The sequence below is a fragment of the Copadichromis virginalis genome, linkage group LG7 (genome assembly GCF_057382275.1).
Source record: "Copadichromis virginalis isolate Kocher_CV1m ecotype Utaka linkage group LG7, C_Virginalis_male_GT1.1, whole genome shotgun sequence".
Lineage (NCBI taxonomy): Eukaryota > Metazoa > Chordata > Actinopteri > Cichliformes > Cichlidae > Copadichromis > Copadichromis virginalis.
Genome location: NC_140624.1, coordinates 6,103,977 through 6,125,043, shown reverse-complemented (window position 1 = coordinate 6,125,043; position 21,067 = coordinate 6,103,977). Strand labels below are relative to the sequence as shown.

Sequence of the window (21,067 nt, the reverse complement as noted above, 5' to 3'; positions counted from 1 at the left end):
ACATCAGTTTCTTATTTATTTTATTTTGTTTTTACCATCCTGTTCCAGGAATTATGATATTACACACTGACCAGCTTAAGCTTACATATTCTTGTCAATAGAAAGTTAATCCTACAAGTGTGTGGCTCTTTACTTTTCTCCTGTCTCACAAATAAGCGGTCAAACCACAGAGCATGACAAGAAAATCGCACAGCCTATCAGTGTGGAGAACAAGATGACATAATGAGATGTCATTATGTGTCATAATGCAATGTAACCAGAACCTTTTATTTTATAAGACGCTTCCCTTCCTGCAGTCACTTTTCTCAACTAGCAAAAGCATAAAAATATACTGGGGTTGGTTTCACCAGGACATTAAAGCATTTTTAAGAGTCTCTGCTGGGAGGGTAATGCAGAAAGGAAGTAAAATTTTCCCAGGGTACCGGCGGGATTTTTCAGACAGCTCAGGTTTACATCCAGATTATTGCTTCATATTCTTCAGAGGTGAAATTGTACATTGAGCCCATATACTCACTGTCACTTCAAAGGCTTTGTTGTCAGCTGAGGGGCAGCAGGCAGAGACTACTCTGGCTTCCCCAGAGCTCTTAAAAATTCAGGGAGAATAGCAAGTTAAACAGAATCTGCTCTGATTGTTCACTGGTCACAGGCGGGTAGTAATCCAGGTCTTAAATAGCTATAAAGATTTTTGAGTGGAAAATAGACTCACCTAATACTGACCTGCTACTTACTCTTCTCACCCTCTTTTCTTGCTCTCCTAGTATTGACGCTCTGTTCTCTCAATCCCCGAAACAATCTTCTACTCTACTCCACAGCCATACAGAACAGAAACCTCGGTTTCTCTTCAAGTTGCTGAAAGTAATTTTGGAAAATGAAGGTGATGACTACCTGAGGCAGGGCAAAGGAGAAGTTGACTCCACAGAATGAGCGACGCGAACTGACATGTTTCCCTTAACAGGTGAAGTTCACGAGTTTACAAGTTGGACTAAATGAAAGTTTCACCCCAATGATTGACTCCTTGCTCTGTATTCATGTTTGACCTTTTAGCCCCAGGGCTGCAAAACAGACTTCTGCAAACAGAGAGAAGCAGGGGGTGTCTGTCTTTTTGTTCTTTTTCTTGCACAAGGGTTGACAAGGAATACAAAAAAAAAAAAGAAATTTCTATTATTCTGAAAAGAGCTTTAACTCCATAGTGATGTATTCATAAGTGTCTTTATTTACACCAACAACTGACGGTGTGATTTCCCAGGCACAATTCAGCTGCCTGACCATAATTTACACATTTCTGTTTTTCTTACATAATAATAAAATAAGTAATTCTTATAAATAACCGGGGTGCTTAAATCTGAGAGGGGAGGTTTGTGTTTTGCTCTGACTTGAATACAGCACTGAAGTTGCTGAGGGCTGCAAGCTTGTCTGAGCTAACAGGATGAGGTTGCGAGGCCAGACTCCCAGAGATGCTCAGTCAAGTATAAACAACCACATAGTGTTAGTAGGATGGTGGACAGAGAGAAGAACGATGATTTCATTTTTAGGTTGACTTTTAAACTAATGTCCAGTTCATTCATCTTCCAAGGGTGGCTGGGCTACTGCCACTGCCATGTGTGGATGTGAGGACAGTATTTTGTGTGCGAGTGTGTATTGTTCACTGGGGTGAGGTGTCAGCTGACTCACATGTAGCTGTGTGAGTCAAGCTGCTGACAGGAAAATGTAGCAGTAGAAAGCTGATACAAGCTTTGGCTTTACTGTCATTTAGATAATACCGTGAGCACACAGAAACACTTGCTCACTCAGTGCATACGGACCTCTTCTATATGCCAATTTCAGCACATTGAAAGCCAACATGCCCTTTTTCCCCACATGTTCAGCACTTTTTCAGTTTTCTCCACTGATGTCCACAGATCCCACTACCCATTTATGACAACCTTAACAGTACAAAGCTTCGCTTTATGGCGGAGAACAATTTTATTCCCTTTGATATGGAATAAAACCTCAGTTTGATGTAGCTTAACGGGTCTGTAGGTTTGTAAAATATGCAGAGTTCACATTGATCCTCTTTTAAAAGAAATCTCTTGGCAACTGGAGTCTGATAATATTCTCTTTTTTCTACTTGTCACGTTGCCCGCTCCACAGCTCATGCACCTATTTTCCTCGCAGCTGGAACTGAGAGGGCAAATGTTAATGTTTCCAGAGTTAGGTTCCCTGCAGTTTAAATAGGAGGCATGCAAGCAAATTCTACCCACAAATGTCTGTGTGTGTGTGTAGTACCCCACAGGTGCGGGCTCCCACAACCCCGGAAGGAATAGAATCAAGGCAGCAAAATAGGAATCCCCCGCAGCATATGAATGAGCACAGAGTGCTTGAATAAAGGGGACGGATATAGCGGAGGACATGAGTGCGGCTGGGTGTGTGGGTACCAACAAGGATAATATCAAACCCAGAGGGAAAGCAGCCTGCAGCAGGACACAGGTGCTACTTTCTCTGGAAGCATCGCACACAGGCAGCATTCTCTCACTGTAGCACAGACAGCAAGAGGTGAAGGGTGAGAGAGACAGAGTGAGAGAGCTGCATGTCTTGGCACATTGAAATGATGGAAGGCCACCACCTGCAGAAAGACCAACCCGAAGTGGAAAACCCACACTGTGGGAAACTGAAAGAGACACAAAGGCTTCACATTTCAGATTTTTTTAAAAAATGGTGTGAAAAGAAACCTTTTTGTTAACCAGGCTTTAGTTTTTAAAGGTACCGTTTGGAAGACCTCACCCATGTCAGTCGACTGCAGTGAACCGAATTCTGTTTTCTGTTTTCTTACTCCTCCCAAATCAAAAGCTTTATACTTTTGTGGCCGCTACAGAACAAAAAGATCAAAGATGCTACATATCTACTAGGGGTGCAACAATACACAAAATTCACGGTTCGGTTCGGTTCGATACTTTGGTGTCACGGTTCGATATTTTTTCGATACAAAAAAATGTTCATGCCTTTTTAATTTGTCATTTATTAAATTTTCACGGCACATTCCGCACCACATCTCTGTGCGTTCATCATTTGTTTGAAGCCAGCTCACCTCCTGCAACTACTTTTCCGAGAATACGTGCTTCTTTTGTGGTTCGGACTCCTTCTGACATTTCTTTGGAGGTGGAGGAACATCACAGTAATTGCTTAAAGGAGCTTCTTCGACATCTTTAAGAGTTCTAAACAAATGTCTGTCCTCCTCCTGAAAATCTTATGTATGCAAACACGCGTTGCAACTTCTTATCTTGTGCCCGTTTTTTATTTTGACAGCGAATGCGCACCTGCGGACCACTTATGTGCAGCCCTGGTTATTTCGCTTGTCATATTGCAGCCACAGAAATTCTTTTGTCCATGAAACCATAAAGCTGCACTTTCTTTTTGCCTTATGGTCTGATTTGTCATAACTTTTCCGTTTTGTGGTAAGTTTTTCTTTGGCTGTCACTTCTTCACCCTGACCTGTCTTATTTGGCTCAGCAGAACTAAAATATTGTGGCGAGCTCAGACAAGGAGGAGACGGAGGTATCGTTTGGTCTTGCTTCCCGTGAGCTAGCCAGGGAGCACAGCCGTTTATTGACATCTGCAGAAGAACACTGCCGCTAGCTAACTGCTCAGCGCGGCAACAGCACAGCAACAACAACAACAACACACAGGGCGCCCTCTGACCCCGGAAGGACACACCGTGGCAGCGAGAGGGCGTCACCCGTCACTATGGCAACATAAACAAAACATAACTGTACAAACAGAACCCCGAACAGCCCTGACCCGCTACATAGCCCCCACCTAAGGGGTCAGTCGTCGCCGACGACCCCATTACCCCACACAAAGTCCTGCAAATGTCCAGGTGCCTTCTTTTGGCGCACCGGCCGGTCACGACCGGCGGGGTAAAAGTCACTCGGGTCAGAACATGGGGTGCCACCATCATCCCGCTTCTGACACCAATGTGGCGAGCTCAGACAAGGAGGAGACGGAGGTATCGTTTGGTCTTGCTTCCCGTGAGCTAGCCAGGGAGCACAGCCGTTTATTGACATCTGCAGAAGAACACTGCCGCTAGCTAACTGCTCAGCGCGGTAACAGCACAGCAACAACAACAACACCACACAGGGCGCCCTCTGACCCCGGAAGGACACACCGTCGCAGCGAGAGGGCGTCACCCGTCACTATGGCAACATAAACAAAACATAACTGTACAAACAGAACCCCGAACAGCCCTGATCCGCTACAATATATATCCTGCTGCTTTTACGCACTCACATAATGCTCAGCGATTCTCTGCACGATCAACCTCACATGTTTAAGCTTGCTGCCGGAGATTTTACTTGTCATGTTTGCATAGTAAGCTAACGAACGTCAGAGGAATTGGTGCGCAAATTATCATCACTCACCAATCAGTGCTGTCGCTTTCTATACACAGTTCGTGTGATTGCAAAGTGAAAGCAAAAAACAAGCGCAAATTCAAACGCGATTTCAATATGTCACATATTGACAGTGGCTCACCGATGCCAATGACATAATTACCCAGCTACATTTCCGAAAGAATGGAAAAGCATTGACATAGATTTTTCCTTCCTACAATAGCCCGACGGGCAGGGTAGCCCGTCTGAAAAAAATCGCTAGCCCCAGGACATCGGGCTAGCGATTTTGCGAGCCCTGTATCTGATTGAGGAATCACTCATCTTTGGAAAAGATGAGAAATGCCTCTTTCCAAAATAAAAGCTATACTATCCGCTTCTTCTGGGCTATATTCTCAGCAGCATAAGGAGAATCATGTGCTAACAGCTGTCTAAATGACTCGGCTAAAGTTAGTAGCATGCTTGTTGTTTTTGTCTTTGCACTAGGATGATGTAAATGTGCAGTCATATTCCTTGTGTTCCCACTAGTGCTTTCAGGTTAATCTCGTTGAAATGACCTTAATGCCACAACACAGCAAATCTCCGTTAACGAGCCCTGTGCATGGGGCTAGACGGCCAACACGTTAACGAGCTAACTGCGCTAACACACTAGTTCCCACCTAGGTAATTGAGCATTGCATGGCACATCCAACATACTGTTTTACTTTAGTCCATGACTCGCTTACCTTCAGGGTCATACGTCACATGAAAACCAAAATAATTCCAAACGCCAGATCTGAATGGGGGGGGGGGGGGGGGGGGGTCCATGTTGCAAGGAGAGCTTAACTTCTGTCTTGCTAGCTTGCCCTGCGCTCTTCCTTCTGACTATGCTGTCTGTGTTGAGCGCTCAGTGAATCTGCGTTCGACTACTCCGCCTAGGCTGCGCTGTCGAGCGCAGATCCACTGAGCGCTCAACACAGACAGCATAGTCAGAAGGAAAGTTGATAAAATAAATTACAAATGTTGTATTGTTCGATACATATGCGTACCGAACCGAAAGCACTGTATCGAACGGTTCAATATCGATACGAATATCGTTGCACCCCTAATATCTACCCGTCGAGCAGAAGCAGGCAACTGCTGAATCACCTTTAAAATCCACCCCTCTCTCTCTGCAGCTACTTTCATCTGGGAAAGACTACTGTGCCAATATTTACCCTCATTTTATCTCAACGCTGATCACGTCTCTCTTTCCTGCGTTTTCTCTTAACTCAGATCTTTCATATCTTGAGTCTGAAGGTGCAGACACAAATTAAAATTTGCCTCCACGGCAACTGAACACCTATGAGTTACCCGCCCCTCTGCCTCTCAGTGGTCTCTAGCTGCATACACAAAACGGGATTAGGTGGAACGGTGATGTCAATCTCCAAGATTGTATGACGACTGATGGCAGGGCAACATGACCTCTTCCACAAGCCAGTGCTACATAAACTTAATAGTTTGCATTTCTGAGAATATGTCAGTTTGTTGGAAGACATAATTACACATTAATTAATGTAGATTTCTGAGTATTACATTATTTCTTTCCTGTTAAATAAATTCAAAAAAGAAATGATTGTACCTCTAAGCATAACTGAAACTGAATAAGGTGCAAGTCTATTTGCAGGGTTACCACTGAGAGACAGACAGCCATTCATGCTCACATTCACACCGATTACCCTAAAATATATGAGTGCGAGAGGAAACTGGAGTACCCAGAGAGATCCCACACATGCAAATTCCACACCGAAAAGGCCCCAAGCTAGTCGTGGATTCAAATCCAGAACCCTCTTTTTGTGCCAATCTTTGTGTTTGCCACCAAAGCAGCAGTGCAGTCCAACACTGGCACAGGATGATGAAGAGGACACAAGAATCATCCTTTTTATCTTCTGGTCATTGCATCTAAGCATAATACATCAAACCCCCTTAAAACATCACAACGTGGACCATGAAGTAAATTATAGACAATACACAGCACCTATAGCTACACAGCAGCAGAGAGCTGCCTGCTTGAACTCAGACATACAACGTGTACAGCAAACACACGTAAAGAAGACCGAACTGAGGGTCCAAACTGCGATTCCCACAGGTACAAACAGCTCTGACAGTGTAAAAAACTATTTAACGTTTCTATAACCTAATCAAGCTGAGCAAAGCCTTCACCTGAATGAGCATGTCTGTCTGATCAGGGTAACAAGCAGAATCCACTTCAATCTGTGACGACTCGGCTTAACATCAAGGACGCTCTGCTGATTGGATGATTTTTTTCTCCCCCCAGAGCAGCAGCTAGTTTTAAGGGCACTCAAAGAAAAACAAATTACTCCTCTTTGCGTGCAGATTCGATACACGTATGTGAGAGTGTGTGTTTCACCTTACAAATGTGCGACCTGAAAGCAGATTAGTGTGGAGAGGCAATATAATCAGCAATCCTCCAATTCTAAGCAAAGAAGAAAAAAAATGAGAGGGCGATAGAGAGGAGAATACAAGGTCTATGTGTGTGTTATCCTGCTGCATTGACCCTATTTGCAGAAGGGTCAAATCCCACACTCAATTTTTCCATCACTAACATGAGCTTGTTAGGTATGGAAAACTGTTGCAAACAAAAAGTCTCCTATTTACCCTCAGGCGTGCGCATTCAAAAAAGATCCACAAAGGTACAAAACTGCAAAACGTTATGCATAAAAACATCGACACTAAGCTGGGAATTGAGTTCCTGACAAGGACACTGGCTCTGGAAGAGGCGTTGACACAGTTTTTGCCTACAGCTTAGCAGTTTTAACAAAAAAAATTAAAAAATAATAACAAAAAGTCTGATAAAAGCTTTTGTTCATGTGTGACAAGCTGCAAAATGACTCGGCAAACACAACTAACAGTCAATGTAATAGTAATTATTTTGCCGTTTAAAATTCTTTTTTCAAAAAATATCTGTGAGTTACACAAGTACGCTTTGTTGTCACTCATGATTATACTCGATTCTATTAAGCTGAAAACAACAGAGATGTCTGGAGATTGCGCGGGAATATTCTTCCAGCTGCAAACTGGTTTATTTCTAAAGCAGAACGCTGACATCCACACTCTGGTCTGAGGGAGACAAAAGCAGTTAGTCACACTTTGCTGCCGAGTGCACAACGATATTATATTATAAGAGGGCAACCCCTGAAGAGTGTGACAACAGTCATCATGACAGCGGGCTCGTTTATTTATTTTCGTCTTCGCCGGCCACATTTACTAAGCTTTTGAACAGGACATGATTGTTATTGCTCAGATTAAAAGTGTGACCTTTAGTAAGTCACACAGCCTTTTTTTTTAATGAAAATTGAATCATATATCCTGATGTATAGGCCACGCTCTAACATGACAAAGTGCATATATTAACATCTACTGCATATTATAATGTCACTGCTGTTTTTACTTTAAATGCCCTTTTAGCAGTTTTATACATGCATATAATTTCTCTTGCCAGTTCCTATTGTTTTTATTTTGGAGAGAGGTGAGCCAGGAGCCACGCATTTATTTGTATGGACTGAATGATTTCTAATGCACAGCGCAATAAAGCGTGAACTCTGCATCACTCTGAGCAAAATGCCAAATAATTCCACAAACAAAGACACAACCTGCTTTGAATTAAGAAACCATCCGTCTTGTTATATGCAAGTGTACAAGTGTATAAACACACACAATATGCAAACAGATCTATCCATCTACTTGCCAGACCCACATTAAATGCAGCACATTAGAAATATTGCTATATGTCCTCCAGCACTAAACATATACAAGGCCTTGGCTGCTTTCTCCTTCTTCTTTGTGATCTAGAACAAGATCACATGATCTGAAGAAAAAAAAAAAAAAGTGCTAGACCAATGCATTATACCCATCGGCTTATTGCCAGTTCTCCTGTCCTCCCCAACAAATGTAAAAATACCTCATTTCCACCGGCGGGGCAGGTAGCAGCAGCCTCTTTGACAGAGAGATAATAGAGTTGAATCATTCTGCTCTGCTGAAGAAGGTGAATCTCCATGCCAAATGCACCTGGATGGAAAGCTAGCATTTGTCCCACGTCTCATTTGCAAATGTAAAAACGGATGTAAAAACAGGGAGTGGAGATGCAGGTGTCATTTTATTTTTATTTTTTGCTTTCCCACAGAGGACAGAAGTGAAAGAGAAGCAAGAAGAAAATGTAAAAGCAGGAGGGAAATGGCAGATAAGAGGGTGGAGGAGGAGGTGGAAGAAAGCATGGTGACATAAGATGTACCTCTGTGAGATGAGCTTTTAAGGATGTCCAGTGGGCACCGTCCTACGAGTGAGCAATAACACTAAGAGAACAAATGTTTTGTTCAGACGTGTGCTTTGATAAAAAATTATTTTAAGATAATTAGTTCTCTTTATTTTATATGCCTTTGCTATCCTTTGCTATCCTTGTCTTTTTGCTGTTGCTTTTATACTGTTAGAGCTAGCAGAAGGAAAATCCCGGATGACAAGCCAGACGGCTCTTAGCATTGATATTCCGCCGAGTTAGATATTGAAGGCTCAGCGTGACGTTTTGTCCTGGAGGAAGGAATTTATAGCAGTGCCTTCAGCTGCAGCCTTTACCGTGTTGGATACTGGGAAAACTGCCTGATACAGTGGGTGCTGAAATTTAAGAGTGAGTGAGTTTCTCATTCGGTATCTAATGGAAAAGACAACTTGGCCCAAACTCGGTCAGGTAATTCACATCGGTTGAAGCCGTAGGCGAGAGAAGTGGCCTATTAAGGATGCAGTTCCAAGGTGGCGAAAATCTAGCTTTGACAGTTAAATATTACCTCCCTGATTTAGTTTGAGTTGGGGGGAGGGTTACATTTTGTATTACACTGCAAAACATCCAAGCAAGATATGTTGAGTGAGAAGTTTTTTTAATATATAAATGCATAAAGATTCACTCGTGAAAGGTTTTTGTGTGGAGAACAATATGAAAAAGTATACTGAATTCAGCTAACATGGTGAGTATTGCACTGGCTTACTTTAAAAAATAATGTAATCCTCTAAAGCTCTGACACATTCTTACTTCAAGAAAGATCCTTTTTATAACTGTTTAAAAAAATTACGGCTATAAACGGTCGAGTGTGCGCAGAAAACGTCTAGCTGCTCAGCTTGTTTACCATGTTCTTGCTTCTCTGCTTTCAGCATGACAGCGTGCTTTATATCTTCTTGTATACAGCTAGAAGAAGAGCAGCTCTTGAAAATCAAAAGTTATCAATAAAAGAATTTAAAAAAAAGATTTGAAAAGGAATCTTGCAACATACGTTAACGTCCACTTCCGTGGCTTTGAGCTTTATCCTCTTATACAGCTGAATCAGCAGGATTAGTGTAACTGAGGCTCAGAAAAGAGGGAAAAACTCAAATAAATTTTGGCCATTACATGATAGCAAATTAAAAAGCTCGGTTAGTGAAGGGATGTTAAAATTCAGTGCACACTGCCGGATCTCCACTCAAAGCAAGCATGCACAGTTATGCAAACACAAACAGAGCCCCAGAGTAAACTGGAAACTTTCCTTTGCTCTTGAATACCTTTCCTCATGACCGGCCACAATAGGAAAATGGGAACAGTGTTTAACAGGCCTCGGGGAGCAATGCCGCGCTCCTTCACAAAGCGGCTCACATCAAGCTGCTTTGTGAATCAAGCTGGGCAGCAGGCCTTCGAGACAAAAGACAAAAGAATGACAAAGTGCAGCCCTCGTCCTCTCTCTTTTTCTTGCTCTCATGTCCTGTCTCCTTTGGCACTCCAACACGTAACCAAAAATAATAATAATAATTATACATAGAGGGAGACGGATATAAAATATGACAATGTAGAAAGGAAAAAACCTTAAGAGGAACCTTTATAATTCAGCTTAACGAAGCAAAAAGTTACAAAACTACAAAAGCGTCATATTTGAAAGCTGTCAGCAGGGTAGCTCCATCAGACCAACTGTGGAGCAGTGAGGAACCTTATCGTAACTGCCACATTTTTTTTATCCTTTTAAATATATAGCCACACATAAAATGCAGGATTTATAGTAATCTAAATGGTGGGAAAAGTCCTTAAATGTCAGAGTGAAGCAAACCTCAGACTCTCCCCCTCACTTCACCCGAGAAGCTTTCATAAATTTGATGAATTCCTAGCCCACCTCCAGATCTTCCCCACACTTGTAAATATTCATAAGTTTATGATGAATAGTAAAAATGTGCATGCCAGTGCTTTCAAAAGAAAACAGGGAATACAAGCGAAAACTACAAAGAGAGTTGCACGCAGGGACAGTCAAGCTTCAGTCAATTTACTCTTTCATATCAAGTGTTTCCATTTTCTGGAATTTTCTGCAGGGCTTAAAAAAAATAGCACTCAAAGCTGGTTACAATGCAACCAACACCTTTGTCTCCATAAAGTCAGTCTATTCCATCTCCAAGGTTTATCCATCTCTCTCCTCTGATCCCTTCCCTGCCTTTGTTGCAAGTCGTCACAGCCTCCGGGAGAGGTGACCTTTTCCATTAACCACCGCCACAGAAAGCTCATTCTGAGCAGCAGGGAGCGCACAGACACACACTCTTTGATGATTGATTGAAATCCTGCAAGGTCCGGATCGCTTACAGTAAGGAAACACCAAAGCTGATACAGCCCCAACACGGCACAGAAACCCCATGAAAGAAAATACTTTTTGCAGAGGTGGGGAGTAAAAAGCGGAACCAAACCTGAGCACGGAAGAAACTGACAAATCCCATCACGACAGGGATCACGATCGTCTACAGTCGATACTCCCACCTGACATCTGTCTTTCTGGCTCTCGCTCTTTTCTCTCTCTCCGTTTCTCACTTCTTAAACTCACCAATTCATTCTGATTCAAACTCACCTCCCCTGTGTCTCACAGCTGTGTCCTATTAAATTGTCCAAATTGTGTGGGTTTTTACAAGTCTCTGCTGAGGAAATTGGTCTTAATTAAATCTTAATGGCGTTGTTTAACAATGTGATTGGAGAATTATTAGATACCCCCGCTGTATAATCTAGCTACACCTGAATAGGTTTCTATATATTACAGGAAAAGCCTTTCTTTAAGAAGGTAGCCTGACTGGCAATGTATTTGTGGCATAGGTCCAATGTTTTGGGAAGGGAGGGACCACCCCCTTTCTTTTGTATTTGTGGTTATGTATGTGTTGATGAATGAGTTAGCGTGAGCGGTAGGTAGTCTCATCTCTCTGTGAGAGCACACTGATAAAAGTAATGGTAAATGGCCTGTATTTGTCTAGCGCTTTACTAGTCCCTAAGAACCCTAAAACACTTTACACATTCAGTCATGCACCCATTCACACTGGTGATGGCAGGTACATTGTAGACACAGCCGCCGCCGGACACTGGCGCCACCGGGCCCTCTGACCACCACCAGTAGGCAATAGGTGAATTGTCTTGCCCAAGGACACAACGACCGAGACTGTCCAAGCCGGGGCTCGAACTGGCAACCTTCCGATTACAAGGCAAACTCCCAACTCTTGAGCCACGATCGCCCCATAAAGAAGTAGCTACAGCAACTATTTTGTGTGTCTAAGCAGCCCCGGTATGAGTAAACTGTTAGTATCCAGCTGTACGCTGTGCTCGCCACCTCCTAAAGGAATAAAGCAATGTTGGTGAAAGTTTCCGATGCCTTTCTGTAGCTCTCCACTGTGCTGAGTTGACCCAGAGAGAAAGCTAGTTAGCAGCTTTGACCCAGACTAATGGTAGGAGCCACAAATCTGATGTATATACAGAGCTCCATGGACAGCACAGGCAGATTATTATGAATGTGCACCAGAAGCACTAAATGGCTTCGGTCATGAGTCATAGCCACATCCTCCCATGATGCATCCTGCTGCATGTCCCACCTGTTGCATGAGAAGGGTGTCCTTCTTCTGCCCAGTCGCTCCTCCCCAATTTACCCCACCCCAACCGGCTCCCCACCTCGCCCCAATCATAGCAAGCGTGCCAGTGGGCAGACAGTGCCATCATTCAGCTGCTTCCTCTTCTGCTCGGCTAAACACTGGGCCTAAAGTGCAGACGGCAGCGAGAGCGGGGAGGTGTGCACTCACAGACACATGCAAAAACACACACGCAAAAAGAAAAAAAAGAAATAGAAAAAACAGACTACATCACACATACACACTTGCTCCCTTTTGCACAAAATCTCTCTGTTTCACTCGCTTACTCTTGCACATACACAGTCAAATCTCCTGCGGCAAAGCTGTGGCAGCGGGCCAGAGATCTCATCTGCATGGGGCAAAGCTGGTACCTTGATGGTGGCTCGTTAGGCAGGCCAACACAAATTTCATTAACCCTGAGGTTAACACACTCTGGACTTGTGTTTTTTCCAGTGCTTTTCACTGACCTATCAACCCGACCTCTTTCATTTCTCAATTCTATATCCGCATCTGTTAAATCTTACATGCAACACTTAGGAGTCATGAAATGCACTGTGGGCATGTGAATGCAACACATGCTGAGTGTGAAATATCTTTGAGCTGTTTTACATTCTGTCCAGCAGCACTGTGCAATTGCTTTAGCATTAGAAAGAAAATGCGAAATGAATTGCAAGAGGAAGCCAAAAGTGTTACTGAGGAAATACACAAATTCTGACTGTGTGTGCAAAAGGAAATGTAATCAAATTCATGTACTGAACGCATCAAAGGTGTAGGGTATCATTTCCCTCCCTTAATCCTTCTCTTGTCTCCACCTTTAACAGGCAGATCTCACCGCGTCCGAAGCACATCGAGGATGCAGTCTGAGCTGTTACAGAAACAGTTTATCCTGGCTGCGGAATAAGCCAAAGAAAGAGAGATTTACTGGGTTGGACAAATAAGCTGTGGGGCAGATTCATGGTTGAGCCTGTGGCAGTTACCCCAGCTCCCAAGACGCAATCTAACAGATGCCACACGGGTATACTTTTATGACTCAAATGGAATAAGATGTCAAATTAAATGACAGTTTCATGCATAATGTTAATTGTTACATTTAATTATCTCTCAATAACGGTGAACAGAGGCAGGAACATTTTGAGATTCCATTTTCAATTTTCAGATCACAGCAAACGTCCACCTGGAAATTGAATCATGTGCTTGTATACCTTCAGAAACAGTTCTATGTGGGACTGCAAGAATATAAATTGCAACAGTAGTCCGGCTGCAATTTCATAACTCAGTGCTTTCAGATTTTACTTTGATGAAAAGTGCCCGAGCTCTTTCGCAAAGAAACAAGATACCAAAGTAATCTCTAAAATCCCAACTACCCAGCTGGGTTCACACCTGTCCCTCACTTCAACATGCTCAAACCATTCACCTGATGCAGACCTGCACACTGCGCTCTCGCTGGGCTCGACTAAATAAAAATTAAAAAAAATACACCTAAGATATAAAACTATAAAAAGTTCCATAACTGCTTTTTACTAAGCAGAGGGTGTATATCTCTGTTTGTTTGCTTCTTTACCAACAACTATCAAAGTGTAAGTGGGCACTGTGGATAACTGCATTATTTAGAAAGCTGAAAAGGAAGATATATTATTATATTCACCACTACATGAATAAATGATGAATAAAAAACTGCTATCTATGTGTTTAAGATTTTAAATCCTGATAGATCACAAAGTCTCTATAGAGTGCAAATACATTTATTAACTTATTAATTTTTTTACATTTACATATTTTACCTCATTATACAAATGAAGACGCTGTCATTCCTTTTGTGTTAAGGTGTCGACTACTGCTTGATTGAGCCGAGGCTCTCAACAGAGACGACAGCATTCAGTCAGAATCTTGTACAGAGAAGTGAAACCCCACTACAGTTTCAAATAATACTGTTCCAAAGGACCATTTACATTTTAAATTACTGATAAATGCCTATGTTTACTTTAATGTTGTTTTAATTGGATATATTTTTATCTAGTCACTTCTTTATTTTTTTGTATTCGGTAATTTCAGGCCTTCATGTAAAAGCAGTGTCTGTTACCAGTTTGGTGCAAGAGTGACCAACCATAAGAACCTCAAGAGCTAAAATTAGGAAAAGTGACACCGGAGGGCATGGTTACCATGACAGCGAGCCAACCTGAGCCTGCCGCTGCCGAGATACAACAACAACAAGCTAAATCAAACTTTATGTCCAACTGCAACTACATCTGAATGCTTGAATGTGATTATGTATGTGACTTGGTTAGTTTTTTCCCCCCTCAAGATTTATTACATTTTTATGACAACGTCTGTTTTAATTTCAAATTCCATCTAGATATTTAATAGATTCATGCTTCCTGGAAACCTATGAATGCACTTGTCTTCATAAAGTAAGCGCCAAGCACCACATGCGCCTTTCCCATATGTTGTCTCCATGGGCAACCAAGCAGTCAAGCTGTTGAAAATCCTGAGATTTCCTCCTCTTCGACTTCCTCTTTATCCACGGTGATGCAAGGAAAGGTATGTTTGGATTATGTGCCGTTTGACAAACACAGGCACCACATCTGTGTTTATATGAGGGGTGGCTGCGTGTATGCACATGCATGAACCGCCGCGTGTGTAATCGCAGTTAATCAATAGAGGGCTGTATGCAGCAGCAAGCTTTCCCCCTTTGCCTTCTCGCCCATTCCAGTGGACCTGTTGAAGCTGGAAAACAGGGGGGGCTGCTGTACGACTGGGTGGCTAGGTAAATGTGGCACTCATCTAATATGCACTGCTGATTTACCTGCCAAAACACATCTTCATTAAAATTCAGATTAAATAAAGGCCAGTCTGGCCAGTGTGCCGTCATAAAACTATTTAATTATACCTTTTGGCTTTCGTCATAATCATAGGTGCAACAGCTAGCATGGCTTTCAAGAAAATACAATTAAATGCCCTAAGTAACGCTCATATATTTACAAATGTCTCAATAAAATAAAATTATATTTCTTTGACTGGTCTATTCAGTATATCATAGTCAATCATCTTATTATAAAGATAGAAAATAAAGATTGTTGGGTTTGTAGATTCCCTACTACTAATGGGATATGAGAAAAAACCTCTTGGCCAACAGTTCCTTTTTCAAAGAGAGTCCAAAGGGTCAGAAAAATGCTACAAAGAGTCTACTCATGTTTTATCCCTCACTTCACAAGCTACATGTCCTATGTGCTTATAGTGACAGAATCAATAGCTCACTTCATGCTTCCACCTTACAAGCTTTAAAAATCACAAAAAACCTAAGTGGACTGCCCATCGCCCTGTTGCCGCTGGTCTATCACACAGATCCATCCTGTATTTAATAATTTAGTGGTATAATAATTTAGCACGGTTGTGGCTGACTTAGTGCTCTGAATGACGACAACCCTGAACCAAAGAGGCCTAATGACACTTCTAATGCAGATGCGGTCAGATTGAACCTGAGCTGATCTTTAACATGCCAGCACTCCTGCGCAAGGTCCTGCGCCCATGTGTGAATAGCACAGTTAATACCCCAGTGAATTCCCAGTGAGCAGGTGGGCGTCACATGTCCGACCTCCTGCCTTCAGCACGAGAACAACGCTTTTCCACAAGTGACAATACATCTCACTCCAAGCAGACCAGTGAAAAACAGCTCAGATAAAATATCCAAACGTTCGAATAATTTGGTTTACTTATGCCACGCAAAAGGTAAGTCGCTGGGTAAAACCAAAACAGAATCTTGCTCAAGGCCACCAGCACCCACTGAGAGCACTTTTCTTTCTCTGCAACACAAAGACTCTCATCAGACAGAGTTCATCCGTTCTGTTTCCATGTTCAAACTGGATTCTCACTTTTCTGCTTTTTTGAGAAACTATGGTGATACAGCTTCTCACAACATTAGTCACAATTAAGCTGGAATGGCCTCCGCTGGGCTCTTCATGCTTCTGTTTCTCAAAGCCCTGCTGGTCATACGGCAGTAACACTTCATCTAGTGGATGATGAAGAACGAACAAGAAAAAAAAAAGAAGGAGAAGATTGGGTCAAGATAAATCTAATTTCCTCCAAAATACAGACGACCAGAATGGAAATTTACCAGTGTCACTTCATATCGAAATAATGTCGTAATCAGGCCAAAAATGAAATTACATTATTTCTACCTGCCCCACCTCACTGCTAAGAATCAATTGAAGATTGTGTGGGAAAAAAAGAAAAAAAACTGGCAGCCCAATATGAATATTTACACACTTCATAGAGCCCCATTTCCAGTAATGGCTACATCTCACTTAGAAACCCTTAGTACGAGAAGGGACATGTTATTCATAAGAGGTTAAGTAAGTTGACCTGCTCAGATGCCTACTAAAAAGGAAGACAGTCAATTAGACACATAGATCGGCACTGCAAGCATAACAGCTTCCTTCCTCACCAGACAGCCGCAGCAGACACGTCACAAAGGCAGTTTATTAAAGGAACCCTTAAAAAGACGAGCATAAGTATATTGAAAATATCTGTGTGTGCTGAGGTCCGTGATTTCACTCAATGAAAGGAACTGTCATGCTCTTGGGCTAATTAATGCAAAATCGGGAACGACATGCAGCAATAGCAAAAATAAATAAATAAATCACAGGTAGTGAAGAGCTTCCATATATGTGAACACAGGTTATGGATACAAAACCACGAGTGTGAATATTTTCAATAAATGTAACCACACAGCACTGGCTCACCCCAGGGCTGTGTGCTCAGTCCACTGCTCTACTCTCTCTACACACACGACTGCACTCCTCGCCACCACAGCAACATCTTTGTGAAATTTGCAGATGACACCACAGTGGTGGGGCTCATTTCCAAGGGAGACGAGTCTACGTACAGAGACGAGGTGGAGCAGCTGACGTCATGGTGTAAGGCCAATAACCTCCTCCTCAACACTTCAAAAACCAAAGAACTCATAATAGACTTCAGAAGGAAAAAGGCAGAGATCCAACCACTATTCATAAATGGGGACTGTGTAGAAAGGGTGGCAAGCTTCCGCTTCCTGGGAGTCAATATAGAGGAGAACCTTTCCTGGAGTGTGAACACCTCCGAGCTGCTGAAAAAGGCCCAACAGAGACTGTACTTCCTGAGAATTCTCAGGAGGAATAACATCACACAGAGACTGCTGGTGTCCTTCTACAGAGCCACCATTGAGAGTGTTCTAACTTACTGCATATGCATCTGGTACACTAGCTGCACAGGGGCTCAGAGGAAAGCACTCCAAGGGATCATTAACACCGCCCAAAAGATCACTGGCTGCCCTCTCCCCACACTGGAAGTTCTACACAACGCCCACTGTTTTAAAAAGGCCCAAAACATCATAAAAGACACCTCACATCCTGGCCACTCCCTGTTCGAACTGTTGCCCTCAGGCAGACGGTACAGGGCAATCAGAGCAAGGACTAATAGACTCAAACACAGCTGTTATCCAACTGCAATAACACATCTGAATACTACAAAAAAATGTCCATCACGCCACTCTTGTGTTAATCTATGCACGGTCTGAAGCATGTGTGTGGGAATGTATGTGAATGTTTTACTGTTATATCTTATTAGTATTTTAAGTATTCTATCTATTTTATTTATTGAATTTTATTGTTTTATTTATATTTTGATATTGCTAGGGATGATGCAATGATCGGGGACCATTCTTAATTTCGTTGTTCTCATGACAATGACAATAAAGTTTCTGATTCTGATTCTTTGTGAAAACAGCAGTTTAATATGCATTTTTTTTATTCCTTGAGTGATCTGCAGTATACCTGCAGAGTACAATAATATTTGCTTCATAAAAGAGTCAGTGTAGGAATACTTTGCTGGGCATTTACACTCAAAGCCCTGACGCAACTTTACAACTAACTTAGCAGCAGTAAATAAATGATATTGGCAGTCTCCAGCCCTCCATATGATTCAGGATTCTCATGATCATAAACTATATCTGGTCTGTCACTGGGGAAACCCCAGCACTGAGATCAGACACAATGGAATGATCCTTGTATGTCAATCAGCCATGTGTGCATGTGCACGGACGGTGCCCACAGTTTCAAGGACATCATAATTATTGCATATCACTTTACACAGACAGCTGCAAGAGATACAGGCACACCAGCACCCAGCGTTAAATCTGAAGTAGGCTCGCCAGTGGTGTATTAGTTCCAGTACTTTTTATCATCAGCCATTCCTGTAATGCTCAGCATCATCTACTGTTACAGCCAGCCGCTACTGCTGTGCACTGTGGATAAACGCAATCAAGCCTTGGTAATAAGAAGCACAACAGCAGCAGGTGGAAATGTGCCTCTCGCTGCACTGCCCACCTTCTAATATTTTTCAGGCGTTGCTGTGACCTCTGAAGCCACCTTCACAAGCACCACTTTGATTATTGATGTTGAAGGTGAGGGCCTGACTTTGGACCAGGACACATAAACAGGTGCTTTTTTCTTAGCCTAGAGAAAGAAAAAAAAGCTCTGGCTAATTTATAAGACATGCTCTCACTCTCTCTGTGAGAGTGTTACTTGTTGTAGTAGATCAGGTTCTACCGATCACAGCAAACAAAGGAGAGCAATGTGTCAAAGCCAGAAGAGCGTTTGTTTCATGAAAACATCTGAGCTACAACTATGTGACTGTTTAGAGACTGTATGGCATTAAAATCTTACTTTTCCTACCCATCCTACAGGAGCTCGCTATTCTAGGTGTTAACTTTATAGCAGTGTTACTTTAGTTAATGATTAAAACAGTTTTCATAAAATGATTGTTAAATGTTTGTTTCCGGTACTCCTCTTAGAAAACTTGCATGAAACGAACAGACAGGTTTCTCTTAAAAAATCTACCTTTTCCGTAGTTGAAGTGTAGTTTGATAGTCTTGCCCTGGTTGATGTGCAGGTAAGTGAACCAAACCGCCGAGGTGAGCAGTACCAGCAGCAGCAGGAGCTTGAACTGCTTCCGGATCTTCTTCACGGGGAAGCGCAGCATCCTCGCTGAAACATCCTCCGGTAGGCGCCCGGTAGATGGTTAAAACGAGTCCAGAAGGCTGCTGACTGTTCGGGCGCTGCTGTGTTGTGTTTCTGGGCTGTTCGCGCCTCTGCTGAAGGACTACCTCTCCCAGTTACAGCGACGGCATCCCTGCGAGTGTTAACTACAGCCCCAATGCGCGTCTCGTCCTCCCACATCCACGGGGTGCCAGCAGCGCCAAACTCGTTGTATCCTCAGATCTGGTAGCAAACACCTCCGTGGCAGTCATCGTTTATGAATGCAGTCCGTTGTCTCCCCTCCCCTACACGAAAACCGCGGGTTCAGGCTTCCCTGCTGGAGTTTTACAGGCGTCCGAGAGGAAGCGGAGGAAAAAGGGACTGCGGATCAAAAGCCGCTGAGTTCTGCGACCGTGGGAATAAAATAGCAGTCCGACGATAATCTACGCAAATCCCCTAAAGCTCAAGCCCATGCTGACACCACGACGGTTTTATCGGCTACTCGAGGATCATCCACGACCACGGCTTTAGCGCAAAGTATCAAAGAGTAATAGGAGAAGTGTAGTTTCCGAGAGGAGATGTGGTCGCACTTAGCATTTCTGCAGGTGGGTCATTTAATCTTTTTACCGCCGAGCACAAATGAAGTGAAGTGGCCGTCAGTGAAACGCGGGCTACTGCCAGAGAAACCTCGAGGTAACTGGACTAGGAAGGGGGGAAAGGTCAGGGTGGCAATCGGCCAAATGTCACAACCCTCCGCGCTCCATCTATTGTTAAACACAGCGCACACAGAGAGCCTGGCTTCCAATCGATGGCAGCGCGTTCAGCTGGAGCGCGTTTTTATTGAAGTCCGGGGAGAGGAGGGGCGATCAGCTGTCATCCTCGTACTCGGGTGGGTTTAAAGCCCAGCGACGAGTAAATATTACGAGATGCAGATAAAAAACTGCTCCATGGCGGCGTAACAAAGGTGGGTTACTCAAAAGCGACTGTGCAATAATTTGAGGTCCGGGGAAGAGATGCCCATGTGCTCTGGTTTCTCCGTTGTCTTCACGGCAGGTGCATTTTTTTTTTTACCTCATTCTCCCAAAGTAGGCTAGCAGCACTGTCCGACTGCACAATTAACACAAGAAAGACCACAAGCGAGCGAGCACTTCACCAGGATTAAACAAATAAGCACAATACGTGGCACTGCTGGGATGCACTACCTTGTGTTGTTTTTTCTCTCATGAGCTTTTTTTCCCATTAAAACGCCGCAACAGCATCATCAGACCTGCGTGTCAACGAGCACTGGGAGTAAAAAAAATAAATAAATAAAAACCAGCTGAGGTCCAGGAAGGGTGTCGCGGAGAGCCCAGCAACAAGCTGAGGAATAACCGGGAGAGAACATGGTTTTGTTTTGCTACAATGAAGGAGGGTATCTCCAGTCCCTGCACAGCTCAGTACGCCCATCAATTGAGCATCTTACGGTGCAGAGCAACCTAACCTGAGAGGACGAGGAATGACAAGTCCGTTGTCCAATTACAAATACGCCATGGGCTCAGAGGAGGCGGGTCTACTTGTTTGCCTTCGCCGTTGCTTGGCACTCACACGATCCAGCATCCAATAGCTGAACGACCATCCTGAAACTTGTTCACCGTTCCTGTTTTACCATATCCCCCCCAGAATTCAAGGACCCATGTTAATTAGATGAGCAATGATTAGTCGCTTTTCAGGAAATGTAGAAATAACTCGCCAAATGAAACCGCACAAATGGCCTTTGGAAGATTAATTAAACCACTGTACACC

At 43.1% G+C, this 21,067-nt stretch overlaps 1 protein-coding gene across 1 annotated transcript in view; it reads right to left on the bottom strand.

Moving 5' to 3' along the window:
- b4galnt4a (beta-1,4-N-acetyl-galactosaminyl transferase 4a) overlaps positions 1 to 20,722 on the bottom strand; it is a 160,665-nt gene extending 139,943 nt beyond the window's left edge. The window contains exon 1 of the mRNA XM_085461382.1: positions 19,148 to 20,722. Within this exon, the coding sequence (XP_085317508.1) occupies positions 19,148 to 19,289 (142 nt within the window). The 5' untranslated portion in view covers positions 19,290 to 20,722. The remainder of the gene's footprint in view (positions 1 to 19,147) is intronic.
- Positions 20,723 to 21,067: the final 345 nt, after the last annotated feature.